Source organism: Pteropus alecto, unplaced genomic scaffold (assembly GCF_000325575.1).
Source record: "Pteropus alecto unplaced genomic scaffold, ASM32557v1 scaffold78, whole genome shotgun sequence".
Taxonomy (NCBI): Eukaryota; Metazoa; Chordata; class Mammalia; order Chiroptera; family Pteropodidae; genus Pteropus; species Pteropus alecto.
The window spans coordinates 17574031-17589447 of NW_006443124.1; the positions used below are offsets into that span (position 1 = coordinate 17574031).

At 59.2% G+C, this 15417-nt stretch overlaps 1 protein-coding gene across 1 annotated transcript in view; it reads left to right on the forward strand.

Annotated features, from left to right (window-relative positions):
• OBSCN (obscurin, cytoskeletal calmodulin and titin-interacting RhoGEF) overlaps positions 1-15417 on the forward strand; it is a 145428-nt gene that overhangs the window by 86276 nt on the left and 43735 nt on the right. The window contains 14 exon segments of the mRNA XM_006923370.1: positions 3-213; positions 680-1199; positions 1373-1639; positions 1741-2013; positions 2568-2840; positions 3120-3316; positions 3464-3539; positions 9510-9782; positions 10320-10595; positions 10885-11172; positions 11298-11573; positions 12187-12560; positions 13296-14151; positions 14876-15154. Coding sequence (XP_006923432.1) covers positions 3-213; positions 680-1199; positions 1373-1639; positions 1741-2013; positions 2568-2840; positions 3120-3316; positions 3464-3539; positions 9510-9782; positions 10320-10595; positions 10885-11172; positions 11298-11573; positions 12187-12560; positions 13296-14151; positions 14876-15154 — 4439 coding nt within the window.

Sequence of the window (15417 nt, forward strand, 5' to 3'; positions counted from 1 at the left end):
AGCAAGTCTGCCCCCGTGGAGTGGAAGAAGGGGCCCGAGACCCTCAGAGCTGGGGACAGGGTCAGCCTGAGGCAGGACGGGGCCGTGTGTGAGCTGGAGATCCGGGGCCTGGCCGTGGCGGATGCTGGGGAGTACTCGTGCGTGTGTGGGCAGGAGAGGACGTCGGCCACGCTGACCGTCAGGGGTAACGACCGCATGTGGCCACATGGACTTGTTTGGGTGCCTGTTATCTTAGTCTCTTGCATCCACACTGGGTGTCCATGGGTTCTTGCATCCTCTGTGCCTTGGGCATTTTCCTTTTTCCCCTGTCTGCTTACCTGTCATAGCGTTATTTGGTGTCCTGGTGTCTGGGTACTGATCTGCATCCAAATGACCTCACTTGGCCAGTCCTGGTGGTAGGGGAAGAATCCCAGCTTGTGCCTTCCCTCCTATCTTCTCGACTTTCCTCCTCCTCCCACAGCCTCTAGTCAGGATCTGCCCTAGGGGCCTGAGAGGACCGCTGGTCTTGATGACCTGGCAGGGCACAGGCCTGCCCATGGGTGTCCCGGTGGAGGCCATCATGAGATTAACTTGGTCAGAGATAGAGTTCTCTTACAACTCACATCACAGTCTTTCCCCTGAAGTGGACCCACAGCCATGATGCCCACTCCCACCCAAGTCTCCTAGGTCCTATGGGCAGCCAGGCAGCTGGGGTGAAGCTGTGAGTCATGCTAGACCTAGGCTCTCAGCAGGGCTGAGTGAGTCTGGAGAGGCCCAGCTCCTGGCTGAGTGTAGGGGCCATCTCCTGTCTGGACATGGGGGCCCAGCTCTTGCCTGGGTGTACGGATTGTTTCCTGTCTAGACATGGGGGCCCAGTCCATGGTTGGGTGTGGCGGCCACCTCCTGCCTGGGAATAGGGACTGACCCTGTGTCCCCTCTGCTCACCCACCCTGCAGCCCCACAGCTGGTATTTCGGGAGCCCCTGCAGAACGTGCAGGCTGAGGAGGGTGCCTGGGCCAGCCTGCAGTGTGAGCTGTCAGAGCCCAGCACTGTGGTCTGGAGCAAGGGTGGCCTGGAGCTGCAGGCTGATGGGCGGCGAGAGCTGCGGCAACAGGGATGTTCAGTGGAGCTGGTGCTGCGGGACCTGCGCCGGGAGGATGCCGGGGAGTACACATGCACCTGTGGCTCCCAGGCCACCAGTGCTACCCTCATCATCACAGGTGGGCTCCAAGGTGGACTCTGTCCTCTGCATAGGGCCTGCCTGCTTTGGGGGGACCGTCTGGGCTGCAGCCCTGCCCTGGGAGTCCCATCTGAGGGGACCCTGGCTCATGCAGGGTGGGCAAACCTGGACTGAGGCTCTGCCCTCCTCCCCCGCCACGTCCCTGCCCTGCAGCTGCACCTGTGCACTTCATCCGGGAGCTGCAGGCCCAGGAGGTAGACGAGGGCATGACGGCCCGCCTGCGCTGTGAGCTGAGCCGAGCGGGTACCAGCGTGGAGTGGCGTAAGGGCTCGCTGCAACTCTTCCCTTGCGCCAAGTACCAGATGGTGCAAGAGGGTGTGGCTGTGGAGCTGCTCGTGCTCGGTGTCGAGCAGGAAGATGCTGGCCATTATACCTGTGACACGGGCCATGCACAGAGCACGGCCAGCCTCTTGGTCCGCGGTGAGCTGCCTGCTGGCCCCTGCCCTACCCAGGTCCTTCAGCCCCCATGGAGCAGGAGGTGCCTTGCTCAGCACCTCTAAGTGCTCCTCCTGGCCCCCTAGCTCCCAGGCCGATGTTCCAGACTGAGCTACAGGGCACAGAGCAGGAGGTGGGTGGTGTGGCCCGACTGTGCTGCCAGCTGAGCAAGGTGGAGCCCGGCGCCCCAGTGCAGTGGCTCAAGGAAGGTGTGGAGCTGCGCGCAGGCCCCAAGTATGAGATGCGTTATCAGGGGGCCACATGTGAGCTGCTGATCCATGGGCTTGAGGCCAAGGATACAGGCGAGTACGCCTGCGTGGTGAGTGGCCAGAAAACCTTGGCCTCCGTCAAGGTCAGAGGTGAGCCCTCCTGTCACACCCACTCCTCTATATCTGCCTTGGGGTCCCCCTCTCTCCAAGTCTGTTCCAGGGGGCTGGCTCTCAGGCCCCTGGGGTTACAAGCTTTCCTTTCTCATTTCTGTACCACTCCTCTGTCAACAGTGGGGAAACAGGCTGTGGCCCCTGGACGCTGACAGATGAGGCAGCCTGACCTGGGCCACCCTCTCTGAGCCCCTGCCTGTCTGTCTGAAGTCTTGCCTCTCTGATGTCCCAGCCAGGGCAGGGATGGCCACAGGGTGGGGCTGGATGGAGGCAACTCACCACACTGCAACTTCTTGCTTACTTTCTCCAAACAGAGGCACCTTCAGCCTAGTCTCTGCCCCCTGGAGCTCAGCATCATGGGAGGGGTCTGTGTGTGTAGCACACTGGGTGATGAATGCTGTGTGGGGCAGATAGAGGTCATGGCAGGAGAGGAGTGGGGAGTATCCAGGAAGGCTTCCTGAGGAAGGGGCATGGGAGCTTGGCCCAGGTGTTCATACCTGGCTGGTAAAGCGTACCTCTTGCCCATACTCCAGAACCTGAGGTGACCATCGTGCGGGGCCTGGTCAGTGCCGAGGCGCAGGCTGATGGGGAGGTGGAATTCAGCTGCGAGGTGTCACAGGTGGGGACCAAGGATGTGGAGTGGCGCCTCCAGGGCCTGCCGCTGCAGAACAACGAGGTCACAGAGGTGGCTGTGCGGGATGGCCGCACCCACACACTGCGGCTGAAGAGCGTGACACCGGAGGACGCAGGCACTGTCTCCTTCCATGTGGGCATCCACATGTCCTCTGCCCAGCTCACTGTCCGAGGTAGCGAGCGTGGGCAGCTGCCCTGGAACGTCCAGGCCTTGTTGGGGGACAGAGACAGATTACAAGGGTCCTTGCTTTTGAAGTGGGGAACTGGCAGGGAGGTAGCCCCGTACATGGGCAGTTCTGGGTGGCCTGAGATGTCCAGATTGAGTGGTACCCTGTGTGCTTGTCTGCAGGGATTTGGGTGGGGTGCTTGGGATGGACTCCAGGACTGGGAGGCACTCCTGATGGTGGGGCATCCCAGAAGCCCAGGCTGATGCTATACCTCCCCTGGTGCAGCCCCCGAGGTGACCATCCTCGAGCCCCTGCAGGATGTGCAGCTCAGCGAAGGCCAAGATGCTCACTTCCGTTGTCGGCTGTCCAGAGCCTCCAGCCAGGAGGCCCGCTGGGCCCTGGGAGGGGTGCCGCTGCAGGCCAATGAAATGAACAACATCACAGTGGAGCAGGGCACGCTCTACTTGCTCACTCTCCACAAGGTGGGACCCTGGGACCTGCCTCCATTCATACACTCCCAGGAGGCGGGAGGCGAATGTTCCAACTCCAGTTAGATTGGGCTGGGGACTTGCCAGCAAAGCTGGTTGGAATGAGCTGCCAGGCTGAGACCCCCATCTCTGCTCCCACAGGTGACCCTCGAGGATGCTGGAACTATCAGCTTCCAAGTGGGCTCGTGTAGCTCAGAGGCCCAGCTGAAAGTCACAGGTGAGCAGCCCCTTACCACGCCCAGCCTCCTGCTTAGGGATGTCAAGGGGCTGCTGAGGGGTGGTGTGGCCGGAATCCCAAGCCTTCCCATAGTGATCTTACCTTGGGGTGGCAATTTTCCAACCCTAGACTGGAGATCCCACTGAGGTGGGCTAGTGACCAGCTCGAGAGATTCTGGTGTGTGGGGGGTATCTGCGTGGGGTTAGTGCTGTCTGTAGAAGGAGTGTGGGGAGCCTGGCCATGGTGATCTGGACTCTGAGGTGGAAGCAAGGCCTTTCACACTTCCACCCTTTATATGGCTACTCCTATGACACAGGTTGTATTAACACACACTTGCATACTTGGTGGGTTCCCAGATGATATTGCAATAGCACACCTGTTTGGGGTATAGTGGTTTTCAAAGACCTTCAACTTGGGTTATACCTTGTCTGCAAAGATGTCATTCCTGAGTGTCCCGCCCCCCCATCCGTTGTCCTACTGGTTCTCACACTGGTTCCTTCCATCTAACCATCTGTCTACCATCCATTCACCATTCATCTATTTTTTATTCCATCAATCCATCATCAATCATCTATCTATCCATTCATCCACTCATCATCCATCATCTACCATCCATCACCATTCATCCACCCTTCCTCCATCATTCATCCACCATCTACCATCAATTCATCTGTCCACCATCCATCTAACATCCATCTATCCATCTACCATCTCACCATCTATTCATCCATCCATTCATCCGGCCACCATCTACTCATTCACTCTCTGTCCATGATCTATTCATTCACCATCTATCCATCCACTATCTACCATCCATCCACCATTCACCATCCATCCATTCATTCATCCATTCATGCATCCACTATCCATCCATTGACTCCTCTTTCACCACCCACTATCATTAATCTATCTACCGTCCATCCACCATCCACTATTCATCCACCATCCACCCATCCATCTACCCATCCATTCATTTATTTCATCCACCATCATTCATCCGTCTTCCACCATTCATCCACCATTCATTCATTCATCAATCCATTCATTCATTCATTCATCTATTTATCCCTCATCCATCTACCTAGCCATCCATCTATTCACCCATCCATTTATCCATCCACCCATTCATCTACCATCTATCTGTTGAACAAACCCTCTAAGCCCCCACCTTTGTCTAAGTCCCAGACTGTGAAAGGGACCAAGCGCAGCTCTGGCCTTGGGGAGCCCCCCAATCCCCTGGGGTACTTGAACTTTGGAGACAAAGCAAGTCATGAGTCTTTAGGGGTTGGACAGACACGGCCAGCTCTGTGGCCTGTGGGGCTTGAGAAAGGCCTCAAATTGAGTGGTGGGAGAGGGACAGTGTCCTGAACAGTGCTGGGCCAGTAAGGTTCTTGTGTCTGTGAAGGGGACATGGAGCTGGGTTGGGCCTTGTGGGCCTTATAAGGGGCTGTACCTTGGCTTTTGTCAGTCAGGTGTCCCCAACCTGCGCCACCAGCCATATCCTCAGGGTAAGGCCATGGGCGTGGGGGTGTGCAAATGGGTGTCATGGTTGGTGGTGTACAGGCAAGCTTGGAAACAGTGCTGGAGATGGGAATGGGGAGCTGGTGGAGCAGATGGGGACCGTCAGATGGGTTCTTGGGAGAGTGCGGGGGCAGGCAGGTGGCTGGAGCTGGGGTGTCAGGGGCTTTTGAGGAGAGCCTGGCTGGAACGAGGAAGAGCAGGCAGCAGCCACATCTGGGAAACCCCTGGACTTGGGCCTACTGTGTGGTGGGGCAGGAAGCAGTTGCTACGGGCATTATGGCCCTGGATTCTTAGGGCCTGGAGACAGCAGAGGACATCTCGACAGATGGCTTTCTGGGGACAGGAAGCATCTGCTTCCACACCCACAGGGACAGAGGGCCCACTACCTGAGGCAGACTATACCCTCTCAGAGCAGTGCCCCATGGCCTCTTCTCCCCAGCCCCCAACCCATCCCACAAAGATCATAGCCATGAGGCTTGGGGCTTGCCGTTCTGCCTTCTGAAGAGGCCATGGATATGTGTCATCCACGTACTTTGGTGAAATTGGGCATGTTCTGGAGGAGGCCATGGGTGCAAGGGGGCTGAGCCAGCTCTCCATGGGCTTGCTGTGGGTGATATGTGTGTCTCATTTCATGAGCAGAGTGGGACAGCTGGGTGGATATCTAGACCCTGTGGGCTTAGAGCGCCTCAGCCCACCCTCCTGTTGCCCTCTTGTGCAGAGGCAGCGCCATGCCTGGTATGTGGCTTACAGAATGTGGACGTCTTTGCGGGGGAGGTGGCCACGTTCTCCTGTGAGGTGTCCCATGCAGGTGGGCCAGAGGCCCACTGGTGGCTGGATGGGACCCTGCTGCAGGACGGCCCCCAGAGTGCCATCTGTGTGCGTGATGGGACCTTCCACTCCCTCACGCTGTCAGGCCTGGGGGTTGCTGACTCAGGCACCATCACCTACCGCGCAGGGCCCCTGGTTTCCACGGCCAAGTTGTTGGTCAAAGGTACCAGCCGATGAGACCCCACTGCACTGGTGCTTCTGCCACTGCTGCTCCTGCCGCTTCCTGTGGTTCCTGGGTCTGGGGGTTGGGGGCTGGCATCGCTTCATACATGCTGTGTAGGCATGTGGGCAGGCTGCAGTCCTGCTTCGTGGACAAGAAAGGCGGCCAGGCTCAGAGCACGAAGCTGAAGGCCAACCCCATGCCTACCTGTTTGTGGGGCCCTGGCTGTTGCTACCACCTGGCCAGATGCACCCCCAGAGAGCAGGCTTCCGTCCTGGCCTGGCCTGCCCTGTCTGTCCCTGCTCAAGGCTGCTTCCCCTGCTGTGGGTTGGGTCAGGGTCTTGTGATCTTCTGGTAAAGAGTTAGCAGTTAGGAAGGGCAGTGGGCTTCTAGAGACATCTCAGTACACTCCCAGTGTGGGTGTCAGGTGCTCCTGGGATGGTTATTTGGTGCAGCTTAGCTTGGTGTTTGCTGACAGGCCTTCTCTCATCATTGCAGAATAAATATGGACATTCTTCCAGGTCCAAGGGGTGAACCATTTGTTGAATAGGATTTTGCAAGGCAGAGATGGGATGGGAATCTCTGGACGGGGAAGAGAGGCCCCTGGAAAAAGGACAAGCTGGGTGCTCTGTGTCCAGCAGAGCCTGTGGACCCAGAGGGGGCTTTCGGGAAGGGGCATTCTGTTCCTACTGTGGCAACGTGAACCCCAGGCCAAGGTAGGCCAGGGCTCAGTGGGGCAAGAAGTGCCAGGAAGGGCCTAGCAGACAGACTGTCTGTGTGTGGGGGGCATATAACTTTGAGGTTCACCCAACAAGGAGGGCCCTGGGGTGAGTTCCTTTCCTGCCGCAGCCCCGCACTTGCTTGCTGCCTAGCTGTTGATGCTGACCACAGAGGGTGGGTGGGCCCTGGCTACGCTGCTCCGGCTGATGCGTGCCCGGCGTGTCGGCCGACAGATCCCGTGGTGGAGGTGGTCAGTGCCATGCAGGACCTCGCGGTGGAGGAGGGCGGCCCGGCTGAGCTCCTCTGTCAGTACTCAAGGCCGGTGCAGGCCACGTGGAAGATGGATGAGCAGGAGGTGTGCGCCGACGGGCACCGTGTCATCATAGAGCAGGACTGGACCGTGGCCAGGCTGTCCTTCAGGCCGGCCTTGCCCCGTGACAGTGGCATCTATTCTTGTGAGGCCGCGGGCACCCGCGTTGTGGCTCTGCTGCAAGTGCAAGGTGAGGCCGCCCAGAGGGCAGCCCCAGCCCCATCAAGCTTCAGTGGGATCAAGCTGAGCCACAGTGGTGGGACGGCAGGCAGCGACAACTGCGTGATGATGACAGTGATCGTATTAGAGAGATGGGGTCCCAGCAGATGGATCTTGCCGAAGTGGCTGTGCCCGGAGCCCATCCACTCAGATTCCCGCCCCTCCTCAAGCAGCTTGATAGAGACAGGATGGCTGGACAAACTCTGTGCAGGGGCTGTACCCGAAGAATCTGCATTTAAAACACTGGGGAGGTAGAGGCCAGTGGGGAGCAGCTTCTGGGTGGCTGGGGATGAGGAGTCAACTAGCAGGCCTGGGGTCAGTGAGGCCCTCTGCAGGACCCTATGTGGGGCTGTATCCCAATGTCTAGGTTCAGATCCCAGCTCTGCCCCTTCCCAGGTTGGTCAGTCAGAGGGAGCTCCGAGCCCCATGTCTCTGAAAGCATACACTGTGGAAGGGGGCATCACTGGTAGGGGCCGGTGGGCTGCCCCACTGTGGAAGGGGGCATCATTGGCTGGGGCCATTTTCTGTGGGAAAATCTGAAATGTTCCTGGTGTTGAGTGAGCTGGAGGGTGGACACAGTTGTCAGGGGGCCATCCAAGCTAGACAGCAGGTTTGGGCCACTGGCCGCCTGAGGTCACCTCCCTCTCCCCATTCATTTACTAGTTCAACAACTAAGTCTTGTAAACATTTTTTTTTTTTTAGCCCAGCAGGTCTGGTAGCACTTGGGAGCAGAGCAGAAAAGACAAAAATCCTTCCCTTCACTGTGACCCCGCCCCCCCACCCCCAAAATCCCCATTGGAAAATGTGATAGGAGCTATGGGAAGGGGTTGCAGTGTGACCAGGTTGGGGGTGGGGAGGGCTAGGGCTTGTGGATATCTGGGCAGAGAGCCTTCATCCACGGGGAGGGTCTACTGGAGAATGGAGGCAGAGTAGGAAAATGGGGACGGCAGGTGCTCAAAGGCTTGCTGCTGCATTAAAATCTGGGATTTTATCAAAGCAGTGATGACATCCTTGGATGGGAGCTAAGGAGGGTGAGCTCCAGCAGTGACTGCCCCTGGCCTTCCCCCTCGTTCCTCACCACTCCCCCGATCATTCCATTGGAGCAAGATGTGATCAGACTCTTGAGTCCCTGTTGGCGCCGTCTGTTGTAACGTGGGGAGGAAAGGAGCTGGGCTGTGGGGTGTCAGGTTTGGGGTACAAGCAGCTTAGGGAGGGAGGTGGCCTGATAGAGGGATATGGGCAGCCCAGTGTGTCCTCTGCTTTGAGGCACCCTCCTCCCTCGACCCCTCCACCCCTCTGGCCCCTATCCAGAGCAGACACCCCTGGCTGCAGGCACGGGCCGGGGCTCTGGCCGCACTGGGAGGGAGCATCTGGCTGTGCACAGGTTCATTTGGAGCATGTACCCAGACAGCAGTTGGGGCTGTGGGCCTAGACCTCCAGCTCAGTGACTACAGTGGCTCCTTGCTGTCATGTGCATCAAAGCCAGACCCTCCCCAACATCCAGGCCAGCCCTCGGTCACCTGGCGCTCCTCTCCTGTCTGACCTCACCACCTGGCTCCTTGTGTCCTTTACCCTGTTGGCCTGACTCCCTGCTGCCTGCCATGCATCCCTCTCTCATTCCCACTCCTCTTAGCTAAATACCTGCAGTGTAAGTGGCCTGTTGTGCGAACGGTGCTGGGAGGTGGCAAGTTGGCACAGCCAGGCACTGAGTTCATAGCTTCCAATAAAAACATGTGGCTGCTTGTTATAGACTCCTGGACTGTGTGGAGGAGAGAGGGCTGGGGAATGAGCACATAGGTCTCTCTGGTCCCAGCGAGTGAGGGAAGCAGCCCAGCAGGTCTGGTAGCACTGGGTGGGAGACAGAAGAAAGGGGGCCAGGTCCAAGGCCCACCTGCAGCCAGGGCAAAGGGTGGGAGCCTAGGCCAATTCTGAATCTGGCTATGGCCCTGGCAAGTTTTGGGAATACTTGTGAGGTTTCTTCCTGTGCAGTGGGGAGGACCCTCAATCTGGCCACTAGGGTTGCGATGGTGTGGAGGTGGGCAGGGCCTCTGGAGTCCATGAATGATGGCTCCATGTGGATACCGCTGGTCTCCCTCTTGTGGTCAGCTGCATTCTGTTTGGCCCTATGTCATGGTGGAGCTCTCTCATGGGACTGTTGGGGGACCTGGGCTGAGGAGGCTTCACACCCTCAGTCACCCTCTCCCTTCCTCAGCCAAGAACATGGTGGTGCGGGGCCTGGAGAACGTGGAGGCGCCAGAGGGCGGTGAGGCGCTGTTCGAATGCCAGTTGTCCCGACCTGAGGTGGCCGCCCACACCTGGCTGTTGGACGATGAGCCAGTGCTCAGCTCCGAGAACGCCGAAGTGGTCTACTTCGAGAATGGCCTGCGGCACCTGCTGCTGCTCAAAAACTTGCGGCCGCAGGACAGCTGCAGGGTGACCTTCCTGGCGGGGGACATGGTGACGTCAGCGTTCCTCACTGTCAGAGGTGCGGGGTGCCAGTTACCCAGCTGAAGGAGTGGGGAGTGGGACCGCAGGAGGGCAGAAAGTCTCTCAGACCTCTCCCACCAGTTACCCCGTTGGGGTCTTCCCAAGGCGGTCTTGAGATCCAGCCTGGGTGGGGTGGGATGGGGGGTGGTAATGGTGTGGCCTTCGGTCTCTGGGACCCCGCCCACCAGATGCGGAGGTATCAGGAGAGGCCGCAGGGGGCATGATTCTCTCAGAACCCTCCCACCAGATTCTGAGCTGTAGCGGGGATAGTAGAGTGGGCAGAGTGGGGAGGGCTGTGACCACGTGGGTGTTGGTCTCTAAGACCCCTCCCACCGGAGGCTCAGAATTGGGAGGCTGTGGATCTCTGAGACTTCTCCACTGGAGCGGAAACTGTTCTGTGTTGTGGGGGTATGTTGATCTCTGAGACCCCTCCCAGAAAGAGGGCGGTGGCAGTGGGAGGGGTGGCCTGGAAGTTTCCGAGCCCTCCAGAAGTCACCTCTAGTCCTGCGCTCATGTTCCCTGCGCTGCCCCTCAGGCTGGCGCCTGGAAGTCCTGGAGCCCCCGCAGGACGCAGCGGTGCGGGCTGGGGAGCCGGCTCAGTTCAGCTGCGCGCTCAGCGAGTCAGTGCCGGTAGGCGAGGCGATCTGGTACATCAACGGGGCGGCAGTGCTGCCGGACGACGCCGACTGGACGGTCACTGCCGACGGCAACCACCATGCACTGCTGCTGCGCTGTGCCCGGCCACAACATGCTGGCGAGGTCACCTTTGCGGCCCGCGATGCGGTGGCCTCCGCGCGGCTCACCGTGCTGGGTGGGTGGCTCCTCTGTGGGTGCACGAGGGCTGCAGTTTCCAGCCTCAGAGGCTGCTGGAGGTTCTCCGTGTACCCCCACCCAGGGTGGGCTCTGACACCCAGTCTTCTTGTGACTGAAACGCACGATCTGGCTCCCTGAGACGGGTGACTCCCGGCCCTTGCTCACAGGCCTGAGGGGTGGTCTGCCCGTACCCACACTGAGCCCTAAAATCAGCCCCGTGGGTGGGGATGGGGTCTGTGCCGCAGGTGGGGAGACGTCACACTGACCGTCCCCTACACCCCGCGCAGGCCTCCCCGACCCCCCCGAGGATGCCGAGGTGGTGGGACGCAGCGGCCGCTCAGTGACGCTGTCTTGGGTGGCGCCTACGAGCGACGGCGGCGGCGGCCTCTGCGGTTACCGGGTGGAGATGAAGGCGGCGGCCACCGGCGAGTGGCAGCTGTGCCACGAGCTGGTGCCCGGGCCGGAGTGCGTTGTAGACGGTCTGGCCCCCGGGGAGACCTACCGTTTCCGCGTGGCAGCTGTGGGCCCCGCGGGAGCTGGCGAGCCAGTGCACCTGCCCCAGACCGTGAGGCTCGGTAAGTCACAGTCCTGGTCCTGGCCGATGAGTGTAGAGATCCAGCCTGGAGCGCTTAGGCCTGCCCAAGCTGGAGGGCCGGGGCATGATCTTGCTGATGTGCCCATCACCATCCGCTGTTCCCAGCAGAGCCCTTGGAGCTGGAGCCTGTGCCTCCTGCCCCTGAGAGCCGGCAGGTGTCTGCGGGTCAGGATGTGCGTCTGGAGTGTGAGGTGGCAGAGGCGGGAGAGGTGGTCTGGCTGAAGGGGACAGAGCGCATCCAGCCCAGCGGGCGCTTTCAGGTTCTCTGCCAGGGTCGGCGGCAGACACTGGTGATCCGGGGCTTCTCCGCAGAGGACCAGGGCGAGTACCGCTGTGGCCCCACCAGGGACCCAGCCTCCACCACTGCCACTGCCTTCCAGGGTGCGTCCTCCTGGGCACAACTTGTTGTGGGGTGGGAACTGAGTGGAGAGCCCTGGGTTATGGGGTTGCGGGGTGGCCCTCCACTGCGAGGAGTCCACTTGGGGAGCCCATCTCACACCAAGGGAGACTGAGGCCTTCTGGGGAGATGCACAGACCCTGTGTGTCTCAGCCTCGTGTCAGAAAACATATAGCTGAATATGCAGGCCACACCCCTCCCTGAGTGGGATCCTAACGACAGATGCCGCCCTTGGTACCCACTCCTGGTCCCTTAAGTTCTTTACCCCTACTCTCTGAGGCCATCTACATTCTGAGCTCCCATGCAGTGAGACCCCTCCCCACTGCACTCTGTCTTTCCTGTGACCTCCAAGCCGCCCTGAGCTCCCTGCAGTTTAACACCCCCCAACTCTGAGCCCTTGCACTGACCCTGGCCCTGAGCTCCCTGTGTGCAGGAGGTAGACTGAGGCCTGGCTTATCAGGAGAAGCTGAGGTCCAGAGAGGGCCATTTGGAGCTCCTTAAACCTCCATCGGAACTCTTGGGGGACCAGATAGGCAGCAGAGGCCTATCGAGGGGAATAATAGCAACCTAGGCTGACCTGTCTTCTGCTGTCCCCAGTGGTGCTGTTGCCAGGATCCGGGACTGAGGCCCCAGCACAGCCCAGCCTGCCCCCTGAAGCGGCCCAGGAGGGTGACCTGCACCTGCTGTGGGAGGCCTTGGCCCGGAAACGCCGCATGAGCCGTGAGCCCACATTGGACTCCATCAGTGAGCTGCCGGAGGAGGATGGGCGCCTGCAATGCTTGCGGCAGGAGACAGAGGAGGCAGCCCCTGAACTCTCTGAGGACTACTCCACGGCCGATGAGCTGGCACGCACTGGCGAGGCCGACCTCTCACACACCAGCTCTGATGATGAGTCCAGGGCGGGCACTCCTTCACTGGTCACCTACCTTAAGAAGGCTGGTAGGCCCAGCAGCTCTCCCTTGGTCAGCAAGGTGAGCCTCCAGTTTCGCCTGCACTGGAGGCCTGGGTATCTCAGATCTTCATCACACAGTCACTGTCCATCCACCCATTCATCCACTCACTAACCCATCCATTCGTCCATCCATCCACTCATCCATCCATGTACCTTCTGTTCATCCATTCATTACCATCCACTTATCCATCCATCTGTCCACCTTTCTATCCATCTACCACCCTCAACCCATCCATCCATGTACCCTCTGTGCATCCATCCACAATCCATTTATCCGCCCATCCATCCATCCATCCATCCATCCACCATCTATCTATCTGTCCATCCACCCATCTACCACCTTTCTATTCATTCATCCATCCACCCCCATATCTGCCTATGTACTCATCTGCCCATCAGTACATCCCCCTATCCACTATCTACCAGTCACCCATTCTCCTAGCTGTTAAAACTTTCCTAGAGAGCTGGAACTGGCCTCTCCATGGTGTTTCTCATAACCCTGTGAATCTCCGTCTGGGTAACTATGTAAAGTGATTTCAGGGAGGGTGCGTTTGCTTTCTCTTATAACAGGAGCCATCAGGCACCTGGCCTTCGTGAAGGTAGTGCGGTTGTCAGCAGGCAGAGGCAGAGTGGTGTGCTGAAGTGGGCGTGGAGCTGGGACGCAGACCAGGCTCTGCCTCTAGCCTTCCTGGGATGCCCCTGCCGTCCTTTCCCTGATGTGGGCCTCAAGTTCCTTACCTTACCTATGTCACAGATCGAGGCCCCAGCAGTCCCTTCTGGGAAGCCACAGAAGGAGCAGGAGCAGCCAGCCACAGCTTGCCCACCACTGGGAGACCTGGCTGACCCGTCCCTGGACAAGGCAGCCATGAAGATCCAGGCTGCCTTCAAGGGCTACAAGGTGCGGAAGGAGATGAGGCAGCAAGAGGGACCTGTGTTCCGCCGCACATTTGCAGACACCGAGGCACAGATGGGGGATGTCCTGCTTCTGGAGTGTGTGGTGTCCAGCAAGGCAGATGTGCGAGCCTGCTGGCTGAAGGATGGTGTGGAGCTGACTGATGGCCGGCACCACCACATTGACCAGCTTGGGGACGGCACCTGCTCTCTGCTGGTCACTGGCCTGGGCCACGCAGACGCCGGTTGCTATACCTGTCAGGTGAGCAGCAAGTTTGGCCACGTGGCCCACAGTGCCCATGTGGTGGTCAGTGGGACAGAGAGTGAGGCTGAGAGCTCCTCTAGCAGTGAACTGGATGATGCCTTCCGCCGAGCAGCCCGGCGGCTGCACCGCCTCTTCCGCACCAAGGGCCCGGCTGAGGTTTCGGACGAGGAGATCTTTCTCAGTGCAGACGAGGGCTCGGCGGAGCCTGAGGAGCCTGCAGACTGGCAGACGTACCGTGAGGACGAGCACCTGGTCTGCATCCGCTTTGAGGCACTGGCCGAAGCCCGCCAGGCAGCCACCCGCTTCCAGGAGATGTTTGGCATGCTGGGCATCGGGGTAAACATCAGCCTGTCAGAGCAGGGACCACGGGGGGTGGAGATGCGCATCGCCAAGGTGGCCCTCGCCCCCGCAGCGCCTCTGGAGCTAGTGCCCAGCTTGCTGACAGCAGAGGCTGGTAAGTCTGCAAGCTGCCTGGGGCAGGTGGGAGCAAAGAGGGGCAAGGCTTGGGGGTGACCAGGGTCCGCTGAAGGTCAAGGCGTTGACTATGCTCCAGCTTGTGACCATTGGCAGATGCCACCCACTTAGGTGGAAGAAGCCCCGACTGCAGTAGGCGGAGCTCGGTTTCTGACTCTGCCTGTTACTAGCTGTCAGCATCCTCATGAACCCGCTAAGGGAGGGCCAGCTTTTGGCTTTTTCTGCACGTGGGTTTGAGATGCAACCTGTATAAAAGGTGGGGTTCCATGTGATCCTGTCTGCACCTCATCCCACGCTCTAGCAACTAAAATTAATTAAAAAACCATCTCGCTTTATTTGCATGTCTCTAGAAATGACAGAAGGGGGTGTCATTAACCCATTACATCATGCTGGAAAGCTCTCTTCTCCAGTTCTGAGTACCTCATGCCTCAAATTCCAGACTTCAGCCACCTGGCCTTGGCCTTCCATCCACTTCCCCTCCTCCTACTTCCTGTCTGCTGCTCTCTGGCCTCATGGTGACTTGGGAACCAGGTTGACAGAAGGAGGACCCTCTTAGAGAATAGGGAGGAGGGAGGAGCTCAGCAGACAATGACAGTTTAGCCATGGGGTCTGTGAGCACTCTCATGTGAATGGGGGCCTGCAGGTCACACGTGTGGACCCGCTGCAGCTGGGGCTAACTCGCATACCCTGACCATCCATTCTAGCCCCAGTATTCCTGACTGAGCTGCAGAATCAGGAAGTGCAGGATGGGTACCCTGTGAGCTTTGACTGTGTGGTGATGGGCCAGCCCATGCCCAGTGTGCGCTGGTTCAAGGATGGGAGGGTGCTGGAGGAGGATGACCATTACATGATCAGCGACGACCAGCAAGGTGGCCACCAGCTCATCATCACGGCCGTGGTCCCAGCAGACATGGGTGTCTACCGCTGTCTGGCTGAGAACAGCATGGGTGTGTCCTCTACCAAGGCTGAGCTCCGTGTTGACCGTGAGTGTGGCTGGCCAGGTCTGCTGGCCCAGGGTGGGTGGTGCAGGGTCTCCTGGCTGGGGGAACCATGCTGGGTTGGAGGATGATCGGGATTTGGGGCCCCAATGCCTTGTGGCCAATGGAGAACTCTCTAGGAGCCCCCTGGGGTGGGAGTGGGGCCTAAACTCCTTGAGAAGCGTCAGGGCTGAGGAGGGACTTAGGAAGGTTTGGAGTGCCCCGGGGCGCTGTGGGTGGTTAAGAGCACTGTGGGCAATAAGAAACAA